The 22,553-nt window shown below is 48.2% G+C and overlaps 1 protein-coding gene across 1 annotated transcript; it reads left to right on the forward strand.

The window, feature by feature from the left end:
• The first annotated feature begins 14,311 nt into the window (after positions 1–14,311).
• LOC120842321 (glutamate-gated chloride channel subunit beta) lies at positions 14,312–22,156 on the forward strand. The gene is made up of 2 exons (XM_040213384.3): positions 14,312–14,646; positions 21,476–22,156. The coding sequence occupies exons 1-2, from the start codon at positions 14,395–14,397 to the stop codon at positions 21,743–21,745; spliced, it is 522 nt and encodes a 173-aa protein (XP_040069318.2). The 5' UTR covers positions 14,312–14,394; the 3' UTR covers positions 21,746–22,156.
• The last annotated feature ends 397 nt before the right edge of the window (positions 22,157–22,553 follow it).

Below are 22,553 nucleotides of genomic sequence, written 5' to 3' on the forward strand. Positions count from 1 at the left end.
CTGTAAATTACGCAGTCATCTGCAAACAGACGAAGTGATGGCAAGAAGATGTGCTCATGAATGTCATTGATGTAGATTAAAAAAGAATAAGGGCCCGAGTATATTGCCCTGAGGGACACCTGAGGTTACCGCGCACGAAGAAGATACAGAATTATTAATGGCGGTGTACTGAGTTCGGTCAGTCGAAAATTCGGATATCCATTTGACGATAGCTTTCTAGATTTTAAATTCGTTACGTTCTAATATAAGAAGATGAGGAGGGACCCTGTCAAATACTTTGGAAAAGTCGAGAAAAATGGCGCCAGTCTGAATGTTTGTAATAGAACCTGCGTGAATGTCATGAAAAAATACCGTTGGTCGGGCTCCAGAAGAGTATCCTTTCCGAGGTTCATTTTGGTGATTAAAAAAGAGGTTGTAGTACGTGTTTTATGAGCTTAAAAGATACGCTAGTTAGGAAGAGGGGACGATAGTTTCTAATTAAGTGGCGGTCACCAGATTTGAAAACAGGGTTAACGTTGCCAGTTTTTCAATCCCGCTGAATTTAAGAAAGACTAACTGACTGGGAAATATGTAACGAATAAAAGCTGCGGATGTGTGTTTTGTGTTTATTAGAATCTTATATTGATGTGGTCATCCCCTGAGCTGAAAGACAGCTTCAAGTTCTGGATTGCTTTCAGAACGCCGGCTTATTCAATGGTGATGGGCCTCATCGAAGTGTGAACAGGGGTGAGACGGGACTATTCAGGAGATTTTCATCAGTAAATAAAGAACTAAATAAAAATATTAAGTGAAAGGAGCACCATTGTGATCGGATAGATTATGCCGGCTGTCGTCAGTGAATTGTAGGAGAGGCGACGTAGAAGGATTAGCTATCTTCCCAAATTTCTTTGGCTTGTTAATCAAAATATAAGAGACGTTCCTAGTGTAAGATTTAGTGTTTTTTTTCATTTATAGACGATTGCAAGCTGGGCGACTGGCCGTCGCCATGTCTCTGCTCGAGCAGGCACGCCCGTGCGATTACAAGCTTGCCAAAGCTACGTTCACCCGCGCGTTGCACGCGCTTGCACGCATGGGGCACCACTTGTGGCGCCATGCTTGCAATTGTCTATATAGACGCTTTACACATGCGCAAAATTACAGCCGCCATTGCTGACCTTCTCTTGTCTTTTCCATATGCCGAGCCACTGAAGCGAGCGTTGACAAGCCTCCCACAGAGGCCAAGGCTGTGGAGAAGGACGCAGTACAATCTAAAATATCAATAACCTGCCCTGCTGTGGTTATGATAAAGCGAAGTAATTGTAATAAGAAGAAACAAAAACTGAATTTCAGTTATGGCGGCGCCCATGCACACTGCTGCAAAGCGTCTATACAATTGCAAGCATGGGGCTCCGCTGGTGGCCCATGAGTGCAAGCACGCGCAGCTTGCGCGTGAACAGTGCTTTGGCAAGCTTGACATTGCACGGGCTTGTCCACACGAGCAGGGACACGGCGGCAGCCAGTGGTCTTGCCTGCAAACGTCTATAGCTCTTCTTGGTGATGTTGAACGCAGGTTCCTAAAGAGCTGTGGAAACTCGCCGTCAGTAGTGACGGACTATATACAGCTAAGGCCACTGAAGCAGAGCACCTGTTTCCCGTTCTCTATCAGCTTGTTCACCTAACAACAACAACAAAAAATCACGTGACCGCGACGTACCCAGAACGAAGAGGGGGATCGGTGGCCGATTACGCATCGCAGTTCAGGGCACGCGGAGTGAGAGCTGGCGCTGCAGAGCCAAGGGCTCCTGAATTCAATCGCCACCCCTGCCCGTCTCGATCCGGATGAGCTTCGCACCTACAGGGGAGACACCGGAAGTCCGTTGGCAGCCCGTTGGGTCTCACGTTTTGAAAACATGCACACACTTACTTAGTGACGAAGAAAAGACGACGACGAGGATCGTCCCTTTCGCACTGCGACGCTTCTCAGCGTACACAATGCGGCGACTTTGGTCTCTGCTTGCAATGTGTGTACCATTCTAGTGAACGTTTCTCTCACTACGCCGACATATTTCTTTTTTTCCGAGCGTTTATGAAATTACGGTGGATGTATGCGATTCCAAGACTGAGTTCAACATCGTCCTCTACCCCCACGTTCCACTTGCAGAGCGATGTCTCTAACCAGAGTTTCCGTTGCCATGGCACAGTCAACTTGCTACCTTCTGGACCCCGCCTGTGACCAAGACGCCGACCTGTTCAGCGACACCCAGTACGACCGATCTCGAGCTCCCTCTCTCTATACCAGCAGAATTGGAGGCAAGTGTTCCGCCAACGCGTAGCTTCTACAAGGGTCACGTCAGCGGCTATTGTGGAGGACCATGCTACGCGCGTAGCTTCTGCAGATTATATTACGCAACACCGAATTTAATCTAAGCAAGAGCAAGTAGGAATTACCATAGGTACGGTGCGATGAGGTAACGTCCAAGTCATGTTCAGTGCTCACCAAACGTACGTAGATTCTGCAGATTATATTACGCACCACCGAATTTCATCTTTCTAAGCAAAAACAAGTAGGAATTACCATAGGTACGGTGCGATGAGGTAACGTCCAAGTCATGTTCAGTGCTCACCAAACGTACACGCAACACGCCAACTGTGTGTTCTCCTGTGGCAGCGTTTTCCTAGCGGAAGCTGAACAACAGTGCCTTGACGTAGCACTTGGGTATGGTTTGTTAAGTGCTGCATCATTAAAACTTTGCTCGGCTGCCACGATTAGAGCAATCCCAGGAGTAAGGCACAGTTAGAGTAATGTTGAAAATGACCCGAGATTCTGCTAAAAGATAGGAAACTTGGTAGAACTAATTTTCCCTTCTTTTACCACAGTCTCATGTATTTTCAATATGATCAACATCCACCAGCTCGCTGGCACTCGCTGTATTTTAGTGAACAGTTAGTGTCTTGTATGAGTTGGCGAGCAACTCTACGTTTAAGTTGACTCTCGGGAGCAGCCATATTTGATTTCGTTACTGCTGGGCGTGCGGATCGCGAGCCTTCGCAGACGCTTTCACGACCAGTACGTTCGGTACCACCAGGAGTGCACTTTTTGGCAGACGATAGGTGGGATCTTGTTTTCGGCATGCGCTACCAACCTTGCACTCAAATACGGCGTTCACTGACTACCGTCCGTATACATGGATTCTAAATTCGCCTGTTACAGTCGTGGAGTGAAGGCTCTACATCTCTGTTAGCCCCACTCCTCAAAGAGGCACCACACAGCACAGAAAGATCGGCTCGCGTTTCTTTCTAATAATGTTCATGGAAATTTGCGACTGCGCCTGAGCGATTATTCGGCAATTAACGAAGCTAGGTCTACAAAAAATAAACACGAGCTAACAACCATCGAGCCATTCTGTAAAACCACATTGTGTAAATTGCCCTTCTTCTCTAACACGATAGGCGAATGGAATAATCTCCCTAAAAGTGTTCTCAATCCAGAATCACTAACCATTTTTAACGACGCGCTACTCAAACATTTTTTGTGTCGATTAGTTTGTCTGTATTGCATTGCAATGTTTTGTTTCGTCATTTTTGTTTTACCCACTTTCTGCCTTGGCGTTTATATAAAAATACTGGCAGTATAGACAAATAAACAAATACTCGACACCAGGAAGACGGGAACCATCACCTCATCTGAATTTCGGCCCCTGCTCCCTACACTAACCTACGCCTACCACCTCGGGAGCGGAAGTCCAAAGCGAGACTAACACCATCCTGATATAAAGACAGTATGTCTCATTCTCTTCGTCACCTAGTATTGCAGCGGCCTATATTAGTTAGTTGGGAATAATTTGTGGGCTTTTCACCATACACCGTTCTCAAGGGTCGATTCTATCGGCGAACCCTGCGTTTCTATTAAGTTATCAGTGAGTATAGATAAAAGAACAATAGGCCCCTTTCAGAATCCCGTCAAGCAACAATGGTGGTCGCCATTTCTTGGGCGCGAAGCGCGCGATTGGATCCGAGTCGTCGCCGAACGCTGACGCGGCGCTCGTGTCCAATGGATGCTCAAAGTGCATGCCCAAAAAATGGCGAACTCTGATAATTGGCAAAGCAGCTACTAGATGGCGCTAGCTTTTGAAAAGGCTTTGGGTAGGTGGCGCAAGCCCCCGCCCGATTAAAAGGGTTCAGCCGTATCCATCCATTCATCAGTATATTGAACATGATATTGCGCCCATATTCTTTGTTTCACGTTACGATTAGGGTTCCGTGTTTTCAGGGTTTATTTTTACTCGAATTGGGGGGTGTTTTTCCGGGGTTTCTGTTGTTGTTTTCTCGTTGTTTTGTTTACCACGAATTCGGTGTTTTTAGGTGCCAATGTTCTGTGTCGGACAAGAAAGCGGTGTTTGTCGGGCCTGATGCTGAAAAAACAAAACACGGGCATTGAATTTCCCAAACTTCCCCTGAAAATGCTCGTGAACTGAATACTTGAAAAATGTTCCGTTACCGAGAAAAGGAAACAAAATAGGGTGTCTGGTTTCTGAAAAAAGAAGTATAGCCTCGCGGACAGTTTAGTGCAGCTGTGTTCAGGGTTAGCTCGAAATAAAAATGTAGTTAAAGATTTTCTTTCCGGGGCAACTTGTGTGTTTTTCTGTAAATAAAATCTTCGATTCGGAGTTTTTCGGTATTCTCCGACATTTATAAAACCGCCTCGGGGGTTAATTTTCAGCATTTATTGGTATTTACCGGAAACAATGATGAACCACGGAGAACGCTGCGCGCCATCAAATTTAATCGCCACGTTAGTGTCACATGACCTTCGGGGGGAAAAGGGGGGGGGGGGGGGTTGCGACGCGCGGGGGAGGGATAATCACGTCATGCGCTCACGGCACTTGATTGGCTGGGATGGCTTGTAGCATCCGCTGCGGCCCATCGCGATCTGAAGTGAAGTATGCTGACCTGGGCATCGAGACACGTGAATCCTCGAGAGACATGATCATGACGTAGCATGTAATCGTCTGTTTCGTAGGTGACCCGACCGTGGTGTACTTCGAGATGGTCTTGCTAAGCACCCTGGATGTCAGCCCCGGAGAAAAGGTAACTGCCGAGCGCGTTCGCGATCACATGCAACACCACCTAGACAGAAGGCCTCCGCATGGTTTCCTCTTCTATGAAACGTCATCACAGTCGGATCGCGCTCGGTCGGCTATTGGACCCGAGCCCGACCTTCGACGCGCTGATTAGCCACGAGCCGCAGCCGAACACTGACGCAGCACTCGTGCCCAATCTCTCGCCTCGATCGATCTGACTATGATGACGCGTGTGGAGGCCTTCTGTCTAGGTGGTGTTGTCACATGTCGGTAACCGTGACCTTCTATAGTGACCAGTGGAATCAAAACGAAACATTGTCGCGCATTAGCTGATCCATATCGATTGTACATTCTTCACAAGCACGGAAGTTCACAGCCCTTTAACAATCTCAATCACAAACTTCACGTCATTTACTCACGTTGTTTTACTTTTTTTTTTTTTTTTTTGCCCGATTTAAATAAGCGCGCGGCTCTGGCGTCGCGTTCCTGCATGCGGTGGCGCTGCTGTCGGCATGGTGCACGCGCAGATGCTTCATCTCACGCGAATCCGGTTTCTGCACTTGCGTTGTGCCCGTATACCCCGGGGTTCCGAATCCTGGGGGAAGCCATTAAAATGGCCGCGTAAATCGGCGACAATTCGTCGAGGTTCTCCCGCTGGGGCCGCGCTGCCGCTGTCTGTCGGCTGCTGCGCCAGTCAGAGGGTGCACGGTTAGCAGACGGGCGCCATGGCCCGTAAATAGAAAAAACCAGTTATCGTTATTTTTTACTTCTTTCTCAGGTAAAGCAGTTCTTTTAAATTTTGATACGATGCTTCTTCCACCATTAGGCACCTCTGTAGTAAATTGTAACGCGATATTTTACCAAGCCGATTTATGCGGTCACTTCAAAGGTTTCCCCGGAATCGGGACCACGCGGTAGGTGTGGGCACTGCGCGTGCACATAAAACAGATTTGCGTGAGATGAAGCTTGTGCGCTTGCGTCGTTCCAAAAACAGCGCCACCTCAGTGCCTTGACGTCAGGACTAGAGCCGCTAAATATACTGCGCTGTAGAGTAGCCACACTCCAGCCATCTTGGTGCTTAAAATCATGGCGGCCAGCGATCTGAAGCTTTACGTGAAATCGCAGGAAACGCTTTTCCGTACTGCACGAATGTTTAAACAGTTCGCGATAGAGCAAGCTATATTGCATGAGCTTCCCAACACCTAATCTAAAGCTGAGGAAATCGCATTTTTGAGTTGTGATGATCCGACGGTTGCGTCTGCTCTGCACTAAGCTCCAAGATGGCGGCGCCCACTAGCAGATCCAGGAACGGAGTGCCGATACCCTAAGCGCAGCTCATTTGGTGGCTCTAGTCAGCACCGCGTGTCAGTAAACTTCAGCACATGCGTTAACGAGGCAGTATCCAGGAGGAGGGGGGGCGAAGCATACGACCCCCCCCTCCCCCGCCCCGAATTCTATTATATTGCTGGGGCCTCCTCTACCCCCTACGCCTCAGAGGGCATTTTGTCGCGGGCGGGCCCCCCCGAAACAAAATCCTAGCTACCTGCCCGGCGTAAACCCTGTCCTCTGGCCTTGCTTCCCACTGTCAACATTTTCGATGGGCACCGTCGTGCACGACCAACGTATTCAGCAGTTTGCGCGCATTTCGTCGTCTTTTATGATTATTTTTTTTTTTTTTTTACCATCGGTAGTATGGGGCATAAAAAGCAATTAAAACCGATACAGCACGGCACGATGCCATTGTGTTTTGACGGGCGGACGGAGGAATGTTGAGCTGCCCTTCATTTTTAGTTCGCGGACATCTCCCCAGACGGCACTCGTTACTCAAAAAAGATAAATTGTTACTCCTGTCGCGCTTACGATCGCGTGTATTACGAAAGACCGACGCGTTGCGTCTCTAATGTGAACACAGCTTCAGTCCGTTTGCATATAGGCACACAAATGCCATATATGATCATATCAAGACTTGGGTGAATAAGGCCATATACGGCCATATACTATACGATATGGTTATATAGGCTCCTTGCATTGACGTCACATCGCACACATTTGCACACCAAGTAAAAGGAGGAGAGGGAAGCTGCTTTTGTAAGAATTTTGAGTGACGGGTTAATCTTCTATAATCTTCTGGGAGGAGAATAGCGACGCCTGTGCAAATCCGGAAGGCACAAAGGAGGGTCCTGATAAAAGGGGAGCTCCTTCTCCCCCTCTTCTCTGGAGGGTATCGGAAATGACGTCATGTGCAAGGAGCCTATATGTGACTATTTTAGTAGCACACTTCTTGATATGGCTATATATGACATTTCTGTACGGGTACGTGTCTCCTATGCGGACCTCAAGTTCGTCTGCTTCTTTTGCAGGGGCTGTGGTGAAGCCAGAACCCTGAGCTCCTATTGGCTCTGATTGAAGGTTAGTGGGTAGACCTTAAGGCAGCTTCCTTTGAGGTCTACCCACTATCCTTCAATCAGAGCCAATAGGAGCTCGGCGTTCTGACATCATCACAACCCCTGCAAAATAAGCAGACGAACTTGCGCCTCGCATAGCCTTTCACCGAGCCCTGACAATTAATAAAACGAAATTTAGGATGTTCTTTTTCTTTAATTACTATTTCGTCTTCTTACAAGTCCATCAGCTTCTCGGCATTGGTCAGGCACTCCTGGGTGGACGGAAGGCTGAACCTGAGCCGCTTGGCCGGAGCCGATAGGCCCGTCCAGATTCCGAAGCACCTCCTGGAGAGACTCTGGAGGCCTCGCCTCGTTTTCTCCCCGGCCAAGGCGATCCGAATCCTCAGTTCGCACCTGGAGGAGACTCATCGCACCGTAGTCAGCCCCGACCAGATCATCACCGTCAGTCATAAGTAAAAAAAGAAATCAACCCGCTTTTACATATAGCTGTGCGCAAAACAGTATAGTGTGTCATTGGCTCCTTAACCAAAGAGATGACGGCATTTGCCGATAAGAACTCAGAGGAACCAATCGCCAAGCTACAAGGGCGAACATAATAAGCCACACCCCTGCGTTCCTTAGGCTCTCTGACGTCACGGCACTGCGGGGGCGCTGCTGTCGGCACTGCGCATGCGCAACAGTGATGCCAATTTAGCGGAGTCTAGCGGCTAGCGGAATTTTTGACTGGCCTCACGCAGCGCATCAACTCAAAATATGTCCTTCAAAACGAACTTTCCGTGTCCTTCAAAAACAAAGAAATTGAGGCCGGCGCAACAAGTGTCTCTCAAAACAGTTGTATCAAGGATCGCAGAGCGGTGGAGCGAATTGAAAGCGCACTTCGAGATTGCGAGGCGCACTGAACAGCGTTATGCGGCAGAGATGATGTATAATATGTTTGCGAGGGCCAGACCAATCTGGCGTACTTGCTTTTTCTGAGGTTAACAAGGCATTCGAGGCGAAAGATGGGGATCAAACAAAGCACCTGAGAGACCTCGTGACTTTGCTTTCATGCTTTGCTCAAAAACTCCTAACTCCGACAGAGCAGACGGACGTTCTGAAGTCCAGACTTGAGGACAAGTTGGGTCCCAAGCAACATCTGCAGGCTACCTGTTTTAAGACGTGTGTTGACAACATGAAGATCGACGGGTTCTCTTTCGCTGATGAAAAGCGCATAAGATATACCACCACGCTAGTAGATGAAATCACACAGCAACTTCCCGACAACGTCTTTTTCCGGAAGACATTACTTTTATCGATCCAAAACCCTTTGTGCGTCCTGAAGGGCCCATTGATTCCTCCGCTGTAAGCCATGACAGTGCTCCCTGAAGAAATCGACAAAATTTAAAACCAGTGGAGCAAAACCATCCTCATCAACTGGGAGCATTTTGTTTTTCATTTCTTCTTTGCGTGGCGCCATATAGATGGCGCCACGCATCTATACGGTGCCCGTTCACCAAGTTGGCCAGATTTGCGGTGGATGCAGGTGTGACCCTACTCAAAACCTAAAGTAGAAAAGACGTTTAGTCAGCTTAACATAGTAAACTCCAAACTGAGGAACATGCACGGCAAACCAGAGCAAGAGCGAATTAACATCAATTCTGCGTCAAACTCGACAAATATAAAATAGAGATTTTTTAAATGATTCAACATGCTTGTATTATAAAGCAGAGAATTATGTGAAGTGTTTTAAGTGGCACTCAAGCCACAAGAATGGCAGAACATCGCTGGAAGACCAAGAGAGTTAGGATGACCCTTCTCCGACATTTCTTTGACTTCAGTAGCGTCCTGGTCGAAGCGCTGTTGCCACTCAAAGCACCTCACACGCCACACTGCTTTTTGACATAAGCCTTGTAAATAATTTCAAAGGTCTCTATTTTAGATTTGCCGAATTCGACGCAAAATTCCTGTTCGCTCTCGCTTTGGTTGGTAGTCTATGGTGAAATCGCCATTATGCTCGTGCACGTGGTCAAACAAACTCTTGTAGCGCAGCTCCAAATGTTCACAGAACGACAACCTTTGTCATGACTACACAGGGAGGTCCCTACTTTCGACTGCTGCGCGCGCATGACTGTGCTGCCCTCTCTTTTTACGCTACACAAACCAGTCTCGAAACTTCTTGATCGCACCTCGTAGTTAAAGAAACTCCAGCATGTCTTGATCGTCTCTCATAAACCCGGATACGCGCAGAGTGTCTCGCGAATGACCCGAGCGCATCCTGCGTGCGTGTGTGCCGCCGCGTGACATTATGGGTCACGTAACTGCGTGGTCTCACGTGACTTCATAACGTCACGTAACGTCAGGTGACGACTTCGTGACCGGAGTCACGTGACCGCATGGAATTACCCGTGTATGTAACTATAGAATATAATGCGCTGCAGCGTGACGGTTTATTCTTGAAATTTGACTGATAAAACACATTAGAAGAAAGGTGAACTCTCAAACGGCGGGTTCATACAGACCTCCGGTTCACACATTCGCTTACGACTGTAATTGACGGCGTTGTAAACGCTTGTGGCCGCTTGCAACGAGAGAGAACACACTGGCGCCATCTATTGAGCAACCCTGGAACACTTCCGTTTTGCGTATTTTTTACGCGTAATTCTTTCACTGCGTGCTTGACATAATCTGGCGAAGCTATCAGCGACCATTCCTCATAGAGAGTGCGTATATTTGGTCTCCCAGATACTGCAAAACCCTTCGTTCTAGTTATACGCAGATCGGGAGGGTTCCACTACAACGTGAAAGATGGCGCCAGTGTACCAGGATGCACCAGTGTACCAGCCTCCCCGCTTTGGCTATAGGTGGCGCAACCCGCCGCCCGATTTAAAGGGGTCAGCTGTACCCATCTATCCATCCACCCAGCCGTCTTGTCGTAAGAAGTCACGGGCGGACACAGCGACTCGATCGCACTCCAACGCAAATCTGTGAACCGGCATTGACCAACTGTGTTAGCTCATTGATCGGTTGAATGCCAACGCTGCGTCGTGTCCAAGATTGTTCCAAGTTTCACCTCACAATAAACTGTAGTCATTAACAGCCTAAGAAACACGGGGCGTGGCGAGTTATGGCTGCAGAGATGTAAGAAGAGGCTCGCACCTGGTTTGACTTGGGTTTAGGTCCTGAGCATAGGTCCAAAGTATAGGAGATTGTCTATATTTTTGTCTGTAGTTAGTAGAAGCACCGATCATAAGCGCAATGGACCATTTTCAAAAGTCCGCGCCATCGCCTATCCACTATAGCTTTATCACCTACTCTGAGCATGTATTAGACACAAGGACTGAGCCATCTTTCGGCGTGAACTCGACTCGGCTCGTATTGAAAACGGGTGCTGCTTCGGCGTTCGGCGAGTACTCGGATGCAATCACGTGCTTTGTGCTCAATGCATGGATGAATGAAAGGATGGATGGATAGATGGATGTTAATGGCTATACCCTTTGTAACGGGCGCTAACTTGCGCCACCTAGCTTAAGTCTGAAAAGAACAAGAAATGGCAATCATCAATATTCCTTGATGAACTTGTGAAAAGGGTCTATAGCTAGAGTAGCTACGCCTTATGTGTTATGTTGTGTAACATTATTTGTTCCAAATGTACTTTTCTTTTCTTTCTTTCTTTTTTTTTTTCTTCTTATTTTTGGGTTTTCACTTTCACGGGGCCTATCGATTTACGATTGGCACCAAGTATTTCACCGCGATCTGTCAAACTAAGGCGGCCTTGTGCTAGGGCAGGCTAACTTTTCTTCATTTTTGCATTACATTATTCATTATCTGAGCGCCCGAAAACAGAGCTGTCTTGTCGCACGCACGACATTCAATGCAGAGTTGAGATTGCCATGTACTGCACCATGGATCTGTTCTATTACCCCGTGGACACCAGTCTCTGCGACTTGTCAATCATCAATGGTAAATATGTGTTCAGTTGACTATAACATAATAGGGTCCTTCGTTTTTGGGTGAAACCCGATATTTCCTGATATCCCCCAACACGTTTCTTAAAAATCGGGTTTAGGCCGATTTATCTCCGAAATTAAAAACTGAATTTCCTTATTTTCCAAATTACTCTGTTCCAAAAATATTTTCCAGGAAGCAAAGGGTTGGTAGAGACATGCGCTAGCTCCAGGCATCGAAAACGAACCTAAATTCTGTTGACTTTAGTGAACAGCAGTGACATGAATAGAGGCCCAAAATGTCGCTTTTATATATATTGTGAAGTATCCTTTTCCCTTCTTTTATTTCCGTTTCAACCAGCGAAAAACAAAACAGAGTAACAAACTGCATTCAAAACTTGATTTTAGAAGAAACAGCAGATTTTTTTTTCTGTCGAACTGAATTGTGATACAATTGTGCATTGCAATAGTAGTACCCGTAAGCTGCCTTTGATGTTGAGAAAACGTTCTCTCAATAGAACGATCTCACTAAACGTTCGGCGTACGCGTGACGCCGCCATAACCTTAGTCAACGGGAAGCTGACGGCCGTGCTTCGGAGGGCCCGTGCCGTCTCGTGATTTACACACGCAGGGCTCCAGCGAGGTTGCCGCACTTGCAGAAAGACTAAAGTTTTCCCGGTGCGTTGCGGCAGCGGTGGCATAGTCGATCTGGCTAATGAGATTGCTCTATTCAGATATGTCCAATACCAGACAGGACTAGCATGGAAGCAGAAATTCAGCGAATACAGGAGATTATGCGAGCAACAAGGATTATGAAGAATCGAAAAGCTCAAGTGAGCTCTTATACTCCGTTCCAATGCTATCCTAATGACTTAATTGTGAGAGGAAAAAAAACCATTTCCTATATTCAAACAAATCAACGCGCTTTACTCTTTATTATACGTATATGTTTCTTAATATAACCTCGAAAACAAAAATTCCAAAATATTTTTTAACCTTATCTCTCCTTGATTACCAGCTTGGAACGAAGCGCCCGATTTTTACCCCCCGATTATTCAAAAAGATAAAACTCGAAATCGAAGGACTGTATAGACTATATAGTATAAAGAGAGTGCTGTGGTCTCACCAAATCCTAGGGCGGTTCGCTGATCAGTGCGGGTTTTTCTCCCGACGTTTCGCTCACCCGCAAGAGGAATTTTGAGCTCACGTGACCGACTCCCTAGGTATTAAAAGCTGAAGGTTGGTTTGCACAATTGCCACTGCTATCGACCTAGTGTTCTGTGCAGCCTTGTGATCTCTTCCGACGAGGAAATACACACCAGACCGCTGGTGCCATCTATGAGATGGACCTGGAACTGCATTTCACTAGCGTGAAGTCTTTGCAGCATTTTCAAAATTAAACGTAGTACGTACCATCTATAGGAAATGGTCGTTTATAACATTGTCAACAGATTTTCAAGTCAATAGGCCCCTAGCTGAAGTTTTAAGCGTTTTGAGCTTCCCGCTCTTTGGCAGCGCATGATCAAACTGGCGTACATTTTTCTGGGAATGTGCCTCGATGACCCCGAGCACTTTTGACAGTGGAAAGCGACGACAACGAGTTTGTTCTTCGCTGGATCGGCGACGACCGAAGTCCATTCCGTGCCTCGAAGAAGAGCATGGATTTCGACCCCAAGCGGGGAACGACGTCCGACAGCTTCGTCTTCTTCCCCGCTCTGCCCTTGTTCCTCGTCGACGATCTTGCTGATGGTAAGTAAGGCCAGCGGAGAAGCAGCCGCTCCCGACAAACTACATTTCAAGACAGGAACACGAGTCATTTTGTAACGAGGTAGGCTTATCTGCGTGCACTTTCGTGTTTGGGTATGCGAAGCTTTCTATTAACACCCTCGTGGGTGTTATTAGAGAGCTTTTTATGCGGCAACCTCGGATCCACACTGTTCGAAGATGCCACAATGATTGTTGGGTCGGTGACGTCATTCGCCCACCGCAATTGCAGATTTGGCCGCTTCTCGGCGTCTCGCGCGTCATGCTTCCAGGTTTACCTTCCGCGTTTCGAGCACGCGGTTTCGAGACGATGACGGCGTCGCTCGCTTCGTCGGAGTCTTCGAGACTGATCGCAGCAGCAAAGAGAGTGATTGTTATCGAAAGATGTTGGGAGCTGGGGTCGTTTTGATTCGAACCCGCTCGCGACCAAATCCAGCGACGACGACGAGATCGTCACGGACGAACTCTCCGTCGTCCGCGACGCTCTTGCACGGGTGTGCAGCGTGTGTGTGTGTGTGTGGGGGGGGGGGGGGGGGGGGGGGGGGGGGGAGGGGAGGGGAGGGGGGGAATGGCAAGGAGGCGAGGAGAGTATCCGGAACGCAAGTTCGTCTGCTTCTTGCATACAAGTTGCAATGATGTCAGAACGCCGGGCTCATGTTGGTTGATCGAATAAAATAGTGGGTAGACTTCAAGGCATCTAGCATTGAGGTCTACCCACTATCCTGTCAATCAAAACCAGTCAGAGCTCGGCGTCGTTTTGACGTCACCACCACGCCTGCGCAAAAAGCAGACGGCTTGCTCTCCGCATGAGGCGAGCTTGACCGAGCATGGAGGCGCCTAGATGAGAGTGTTCAACTAAATATGATGATCGCGTGGTTTATGGGCACCATGGTGCGACTAATTTGAGCAGTGTTGCCAGGTCGCCAGACGAGAATGGTCCACATCGGTAAATGTATTATTGCAATTACTAGAGCTCTAAAAATCGCGAAACATGGTGTATGTACTAAGTAGCCTCTGAGCATTCCAAATCAAGAATGATCCACCCATTTAAAAAAAACAATATCGGCGATTGTGTATGTCGTGTGTCACTCTCTAACTGCACCTGTACGAAATAATTTCTTCACTGTGGCCCTACCTTAAGCGTATCCCAACTAACCTCGAGTCGTTCCTTTGTTCACGTAAGGTAAACGTCGCACTCGGCTAGTCGCAAGGTTTGCGTTCCAACGTAAGCTCCTGGGAATCATGATGGATCCCCTGGTACCAAGCGTCTTCCCAGTCGTCCTATCCTGGACGGGCTTCTGGTTGGGTCCACACGCCGCGAAGACTCGGGCCATCTTGGTGTCTCTCTGCATGGTGCTACAGACGTTTCAGCAGTCTGGCTTCGTGGCCCCGAGACACCACAATCGCCACATCCAGACCGTCGACGTCTGGTTCGTCGCCTGCCACGTCTTCATCATAGCCAGCTTGCTGGAGTTGGTGCTCGTCAGCAACGCGGTAAGTGCGAGTCTTTCTGGGGCGATCCGCCGCGTTGGGGCGCGGTAGCGTTCGAGCGAAGCAAAGCAAAACCTCCGGTGTCACAGCAACAGATACTGCAAAGCTCGTCTTGCAGCATCTGTTGCTCAGGGTTGCTGACGTCGTTCAAACATTATCCTATCTTCTCATCGGCCGTTTATATTTTATTTTTTTTTATTTTCATTATTTAGCCAAATACTTTACAGAGAGAATGCCGCCTCACTCCGCAAAAATACAATGGACGTTTAGCGGTAAGGCTTTTGCCCCTTTTGCCTATTTCGAACGGCTGGACGCGCCGCAGTCTCGAGGCTTTCCCAGTGAATTGGGAAAGGTAGTTGGCGCCATCTGTCGTCAGGACTTCTCTAGTTAGCGCTCGTTAAGAAAAGCCGTCTCGGCTGCCTGGGCGAACCCGGGGTCTCGGTGCACCGGCAGTAACCGCTCTCCCTCGGAGCGCAATGCGCATGCGCTCTCTCAGACGCAAAACGCCCACATCACTAGCGGAAGAACTGACGCTGTAGGTGCGCGCTGTCTAGCGTTAATGAGCCGGGTGGTCCGCGCGCAGCCGACGGTAAGTTCCAATCAAGTAGCGCCAAAAATGCATCGTCACAGCACCGGACGTCTTGGTGTTATCGGATAGCAGGGATAGGTTACAGAAGCTGATCAAAATCTGTGGAGAGGAAGGAGACTCCCTGGCCCCAAATTCAGTAGCGACAAGTCGGGAATAACCGTTTATAACGATGGGAAGGGGGACCCGCTCAAAATTCCACATGTTTCAATGGAGCTCGCGGAGAAGCATAAATATCTCGAAGATGGGTGAACGAGGGAAACAAAAATGAAAGCCGTTTACAACTCCCTGTAACACCGAATTGGAGCGCAGCTCTTGAGGAGGAGGGAAGGGTACTGAGGGTTACCTGTTCTCGGGGCGGGGGGGGTCATGTGACCTTGGGGTCACGACCTAGATTTAGCGGGGCATTTTTCCCGCAATATTTAGCGGAGAATTTTTTCCGCTAAATCTAGCGGGAAAAATTTTTCTGCTAGATTTAGCGGGGGAAATTTTCCGCTAAATCTAGCGGGGAAATTTTTCCGCTAGATTTAGCGGGGAAAATTTTCTGCTAGATTTAGCGGGGAAGTTTTTCCGCTAGATTTAGCGGGGAATATTTTCCGCTAGATTTAGCGGGGAATTTTTCCCCGCTAGATTTTTCCGCTAGATTTAGCGGAGAAATTTTTCCGCTAGATTTAGCGGGGAAATTTTTCCGCTACATTTAGTGGGGAATTTTTCCCGCTAGATTTAGCGGGGAGATTTTTCCGCTAGATTTAGCGGGGAAATTTTTCCGCTAGATTTAGTGGGGAATTTTTTCCGCTAAATCAAGCGGGGAAACTTTACGCTAGATTTACCGGGGAAATTTTCCCGCTAATCTCAAGCGGGGAAATTTTTCCGCTACATTTAGCGGGGAAATTTTTCCGCTGGATTTAGCGGGGAAATTTTTCTGCTAGACTTAGCGGGGAATTTTTCCCGCTAGATTTTTCCGCTAGATTTAGCGGAGAAATTTTTCCGCTAGATTTAGCGGGGAAATTTTTCCGCTACATTTAGTGGGGAATTTTTTCCGCTAGATTTAGCGGGGAGATTTTTCCGCTAGATTTAGCGGGGAAATTTTTCCGCTAGATTTAGCGGGGAATTTTTTCCGCTAAATCTAGCGGGGAAACTTTTTACGCTAGATTTAGCGGGGAAATTTTCCCTCTAAATCAAGCGGGGAAATTTTTCCGCTACATTTAGCAGGGAAATTTTTCCGCTGGATTTAGCGGGGAAATTTTTCCGCTAGATTTAGCGGGGAATTTTTCCCGCTAGATTTTTCCGCTAGATTTAGCGGAGAAATGTTTCCGCTAGATTTAGCCGGGAAGTTTTTCCGCTACATTTAGCGGGGAATATTTTCTGCTAAATATAGCGGGAAAAAATTTCCGCTAGATTTAGCGGGGAAATGTTTCCGCTAAATCTAGCAGTGAAAATTTTCCACGATTTAGCGGGGAAATTTTTCCGCTAGATTTAGCGGGGAAATTTTTCCGCTAGATTTAGCGGGGAAATTTTTCTGCTAGATTTAGCGGGGAATATTTTCCGCTAGATTTAGCGGGGAATTTTTCCCCGCTAAATCTAGCGGGGAAAATTTTTCTGCTAGATTTAGCGGGAAAATTTTTCCGCTAAATCTAGCGGGGAAATTTTTCCACTAGATTTAGCGGGGAATATTTTCCGCTAAATTTAGCGGGGAAACTTTTCCGCTAGAATTAGCGGGGAATTTTTCCCGCTAGATTTTTCCGCTAGATTTAGCGGAGAAATTTTTCCACGATTTAGCGGGGAAATTTTTCCGCTACATTTAGCGGGGAATTTTTCCCGCTAGATTTAGCTGGGAGATTTTTCCGCTAGATTTAGCGGGGAAATTTTTCCGCTAGATTTAGCGGGGAATTTTTTCCGCTAAATCTAGCGGGGAAAATTTTTACGCTACATTTAGCGGGGAAATTTTCCCGCTAAATCCAGCGGGGACATTTTTCCGCTAGATATAGCGGGGAAATTTTTCCGCTGGATTTAGCGGGGAAATTTTTCCGCTAAATTTAGCGGGGAATTTTTCCCGCTAGATGTTTCCGCTAGATTTAGCGGAGAAATTTTTCCGCTAGATTTAGCCGGGAAATTTTTCCGCTACATTTAGCGGGAAATTTTTTCCGCTAAATCTAGCGGAAAAGTTTTTCCGCTAGATTTAGCGGGGAAATTTTTCCGCTAAATCTAGCGGTGAAATTTTTGCACTAGATTTAGCGGGGAAATTTTTCCGCTAGATTTAGCGGGGAAATTTTTCCACGATTTAGCGGGGAAATTTTTCCGCTAGATTTAGCGGGGAAATTTTTCCGCTAGATTTAGCGGGGAAATTTTTCCGCTAGATTTAGCGGGGAATTTTTCCCGCTAGATTTTTCCGCTAGATTTATCGGAGAAATTTTTCCGCTAGATTTAGCGGGGAAATTTTCCCGCTACATTTAGCGGGGCATTGTTTCCGCTAAATCTAGCGGGGAAAATTTTTACGCTAGATTTAGCGGGGAAATTTACCCATAATGCACCGCGCGGTTACGCCGACGGCGACGGCGACGCCGCTCAAGCCGGAAACGGGCCCCTAAGAGCTGTGCTCTAAAAAGAGAAAGCCGTTTACAAATCCCTGTAACGCCGAATTGGAGCGCAGCTCTTGAGGAGGAGTGAAAGGTACTGAGGGGAGGGTAGACCCCTCCTCCTTCTCCTCCCCTTATTCTTTAATATGCTCCGGGGGGTCACGTGACCTCGGGAAGGGGGAGTCACGTGACTTCGGGGAGGGAGGGTCACGCGACCTCGGGGAGGCGTGATCTAGGGGTCACGTGACCTTGGGGGTCACGTGACCTCGGGGGGTCACGTGACCTGGGGTGGCCTTGGGGGTCACGTGGAGGTCACCTTGGGGGTCACGTGACCTTGAGGTGACCTTAGGAGGGGTCACGTGACCTCGGGGAGTCACGTGGCCTGGAGGGGCCACGTGACTTGGAGGGGTCATGTGGCCCCTCCAAGTCACGTGACCTTGGGGTGACCTTGGGGAGGGGGTCACGTGACCTTGGGGTGACGTGACCTTCAGGAGGTCACGTGGGGTCACCTTGGGGGTCACGTGACCTTGAGGTGACCTTAGGAGGGGTCACGTGACATCGGGGGTCACGTGACCTTGGGGTGACCTTGGGGGTCCCGTGGCCTTGAGATGACCTTGGTTGCGCCGACGCCGCTCAAGCCGGAAACGGGCCCCTAAGAGCTACGCTCTAATACATAGAAGAACAGGATGAAAATGTGCTAAAGGAAAAATGAATGCAGCAATCATGCAGCATATGGGCACAATGGAATTACAATAGGTACTAAGTTGTTAGGGGAATATGGAAAGGAGTCACGGTGCCGCAGGTTTGTCGTTTGGCATCGCGGTATTATGCCCGAAATCCGAGGTCCGGTAGAGCTTAGAGACCCGGCAGTGGAGCGTGGGCAGACTGGCACTGTGAGCGCACGGGAATACACCGAATGAAGGAGTGCAGGGAGAAGGGGGCTGGGCATCGTTCAAGATTAGAGAGGCAATCACTAAGTTGAAATTGGAAGAAAGGCTGGACAAAATGGAGGATACACGATGGGCGAGAAAGGTATATATAAGCATCAATATATATGAAAAGTCTGAACACTAAATAAACAAACCGAACCCGACAACTGAAATTCAAATACCAACAGTCAAGTGCTGAGGCAGAGCAGACAACCTCTGTAAAGGATTAAGTAAAAGAAGTCGAGAGAAAAATGTGTTAGGAAAGAATGCAGGGAAAATCAACTTTAACTTAGTGTAGGGAACGGAAAGAAGCAATAAGAAAGTAACATTGGTACGAGAAATCACGGGGAAGCTCTGTTATTCGAGGCTAGAACAGGAGTATCGAGGATTAGGACATGCAAGAAAAGGTATGGGGGAATGGATACGCGGTGTGCCGGATGCCAAGTAAAAGTCGAGACAATAAAACATGTGGTGTTGAGGTGCGCAGGGCTTGTTCCCACCCTTCCTGAGGGGGCGACGGATTCAGCCGGAGCGCTGGGGTTGGCAGACAAGAAAGCCGAATCTCTAAGTGCATTTTAAGAACAAAGAGGAGATTAGAAGACTGGTGGAAACTATCCAGGGAAAATCGAATGACGTACAACTAACACAGCGGAAGACAGGCGGGACAGAGGGGAATTGGGACTCCCTCCCGCGTGGCTCCGGCCCAAGTGCAGTAAAGTGTTCGGTTTTTAGAGAATTAACGTTGATCAAAGCGCCTCATCAGGACAAAATCAGAAATTATGAAGAGTTTTAGTAGATCGTTCCGGTGACTCCGACAACATACCCATATTCCGCCTCAGGCACGTAGCCAAGATTTTGTTGCAAAGGCGGGGGGGGGGGGGGGGGGGGGAAATGGGATGGGGGTTGCCCATGACAAAATGCTGTATGAGGGGGAGGGAGGGGGGAGGAGGCCCCAGCAAGGTTAAAGATTTCAGGGGGGGAGGGGGGGGAGGGGGGGGGAGGGCCCCATGCCCACCCCCCTCACTACGTGCCTGTTCCGTCTCCATCTTTGCGCATGTATCGTATCGTTATCGGGTATTTGAAAGCGATAGCATTAATGGGTACCTGAATCAGTTTTGTATTTGATGAAGCGCACTTAAATTGTGTTTATTTGACCTCCAAGACCACGAATATCGAAATTATGTTTTTAATAGAAAATCATTTCCAAAAGTACCGCTGAAGGCCCTGCTTCCCGGACCGCGACATCACGAAATTTGTTTTCGGAATCTCCACTCTCGCGTATCTTCAGCGCCTCTAAAAGCTATGCACGCGCACTCTTGCTATTTCTAAAAAGGGCAGAAAGGACATCACGACTGTTGCCAGAGCGCGAGAATAAACCTGCAAGCTTGCACTTGCACGCGCGGCCCTCGAGCGACACGCGCTTGGCGGCCGAAAGATCGTCTTACTACAGTGTACTGGAATACAAGTATTCTAGTACACTGTAGTCTTACGACGTCACGACTGGTCGGAGGTTTTTCGTGTTTTCTCGCGTTCACTTACATCTTCGGGAAAAAGGAACGTGGTATTCAGATCCACAGGATAAAACTACGCTAAAATCAACCTCTAATTTTTTTTTTTTTTTTTTTTTTATGTTACAGAAGTGTTTCAGCTTGCCTTCAAGGACCTTGCGTCGTAGAAAAGTCGGCGCCGGAGTCGGTGGCGTGGGGCGGGAAAATTCTGATTGGTCAATAGGGTGATGACGTCACAGCCACATGACATCGCGCGAAAATTTCAAACCAACAGCACTCACTTGGAACGTGACGTCACGCTTAGAATTGAAAGCGATTAAAACATGACATGTAATGCGAACTAAAGGTCGAACATGATTGTAAACCTGAGACTGGGGCAGAAAGAGAACACAACAGAAGGTAGTAAAAGAGGAGGCAACGTCTCAACGTCTAGACGTTGCCTCCTCTTTTACTACCTTCTGTTGTGTTCTCTTTCTGCTCCAGTCTCAGGTTTACAATCATGTTAAACTTACACCAGCTCGCCTGCACTCTATTTTTTCGTTTAACTAAAGGTCGCCGCACGTCTCAAATTATTTCACTTTATAAAGTAATTAATTTACCTTACAGAACATACGCAAAGAAAAATTTTTTTGAACAGTTTAGATGGAAAAGGATGTCATAAAATAAAATTACAACGAAGAAAAAAAGCTTTAGAACTACATTTACGGCGCGAAACGAATTCGTAGTTGGCGCCCGCTGGAGCCCGCGGAAAGTTGGCCGCTGTGGTCACGTGGTGCTTGCGCTCTTTCGGGAGCTTCCTATGGGCTCTAAAACTTACCTGTTAATCTTCGTTTGAGGTGCAACAGGAAAACCAAAATTAATAAGCAACTTTGAGAACCCAAAGAAGCTCCCGAAAGAGAGTAAGCACCAAGTGATAGACCTGTGCACCTGTCAGAAATTTACGGCGCACAGGGCGGCCGCGTGGAGAAACGCGTTCAATAGGTGGCGCGCCACAGGGACTTCAGCGATGGCGCTCGCCGCTGAACCGCTTCGGCGTACAATCTCTGCAGATACGCACCAACTGATTTCATCACGGTTTTAATAGATCGTTCCGATAACTGCAAAACTATTCCCGATACTCTGCCGGTGCCTTTTTGCGTGTATCGCATCGTTACCGGGTATCGCCATCGTATCTTTCGGAGCGATCAAGCAAAACAAAATGTTTCCTGCTTGTCGGCGCCCTGCTCGTTTTAGGTCCAGTCTCGCAAGTCGAACGCAGCGGATTCGAGGGAGGACCTCCACCTGGAGGTCGCGGCGGCCGACGCCAACCTCATGGGGAAGGTTGGCCTGAACTTCAGGCGAGTGCAACTGTCCCCCGAGGAAATGGACGATTCCTGCAAGACCCTGTTCCCGGCGTCCTTCGTGCTGGTCGCCTTCATGCACGGCAGCGCGTTCGGGTGGCCCCTTCTGCAGAACACCGATCCGGCGTCGCTGAGTGCACTGCCCATCCGCTTGGCTCTATGAAAGACCGCTTGGACTCGGGCCGAAGTGCTATTTTAACGGATGGGTTGGGAAAAGGCTTGGCCCCTATAATTCGGGCTAACCGTCCGCGACGTTTGGTATTAATCTAATTCCTAATCTCGTTTTTTGTAAGTGCGACAAAGTTGACATTGATGTGGACAAACTATGGCGTTCAGACTCCAGCGAATGTTACCTATGATTGAGTATAAAAATAAAAAGAAAAACGCCGACTGTTTAGAGCTCCTCGACGCTTGTTTCTATGCGCCGACAAACTCAGGGAGAGGAGGACACGAGAGGGGACGTCAGAACGCCGAGCTCTGATTGGACGGTTTAGGGGGTAGGCCTAAAGCTGTCTTTGCCTCCACTGCACTTTCGACGACTTTCATACGGCACAAAACTTGAAAGTATAAAACAGCGAGGACGGGAACAGGACATCTTTCATACGGACCAGAGTGGAAGAGTTCAGATGAAGCGTCTCTCCCCCCCGGAGCTTATGGTTTCTCTAGCACGTCAATAGACTCAAGAGGGGGCTCATCTCAAACCATGGGGAGCGTTTGCAATTCAATGGCGGACGCCTCCTGCGGAGATTGGTCGCAAGTACGCATGCTCTGTGTTTTGCGCGTGGCGAGGGAAAAAGCGGGCGGAGACGTTCGCAGACGGTCAACGCTGTCTTCACCTTTTTGCAGCTCCTATCGCAAATGCGGCCCAACACCACGTGACTCCGATCGCGCAGTAGGATGTGTTATGTAATACAGGCTAGTATGCCTGTATGTGATACAGGCATTAGGATGTGTTATATGTGATACAGGAA

This window comes from Ixodes scapularis, unplaced genomic scaffold, assembly GCF_016920785.2.
Source record: "Ixodes scapularis isolate PalLabHiFi unplaced genomic scaffold, ASM1692078v2 PGA_scaffold13__105_contigs__length_92229423, whole genome shotgun sequence".
Taxonomy (NCBI): Eukaryota; Metazoa; Arthropoda; class Arachnida; order Ixodida; family Ixodidae; genus Ixodes; species Ixodes scapularis.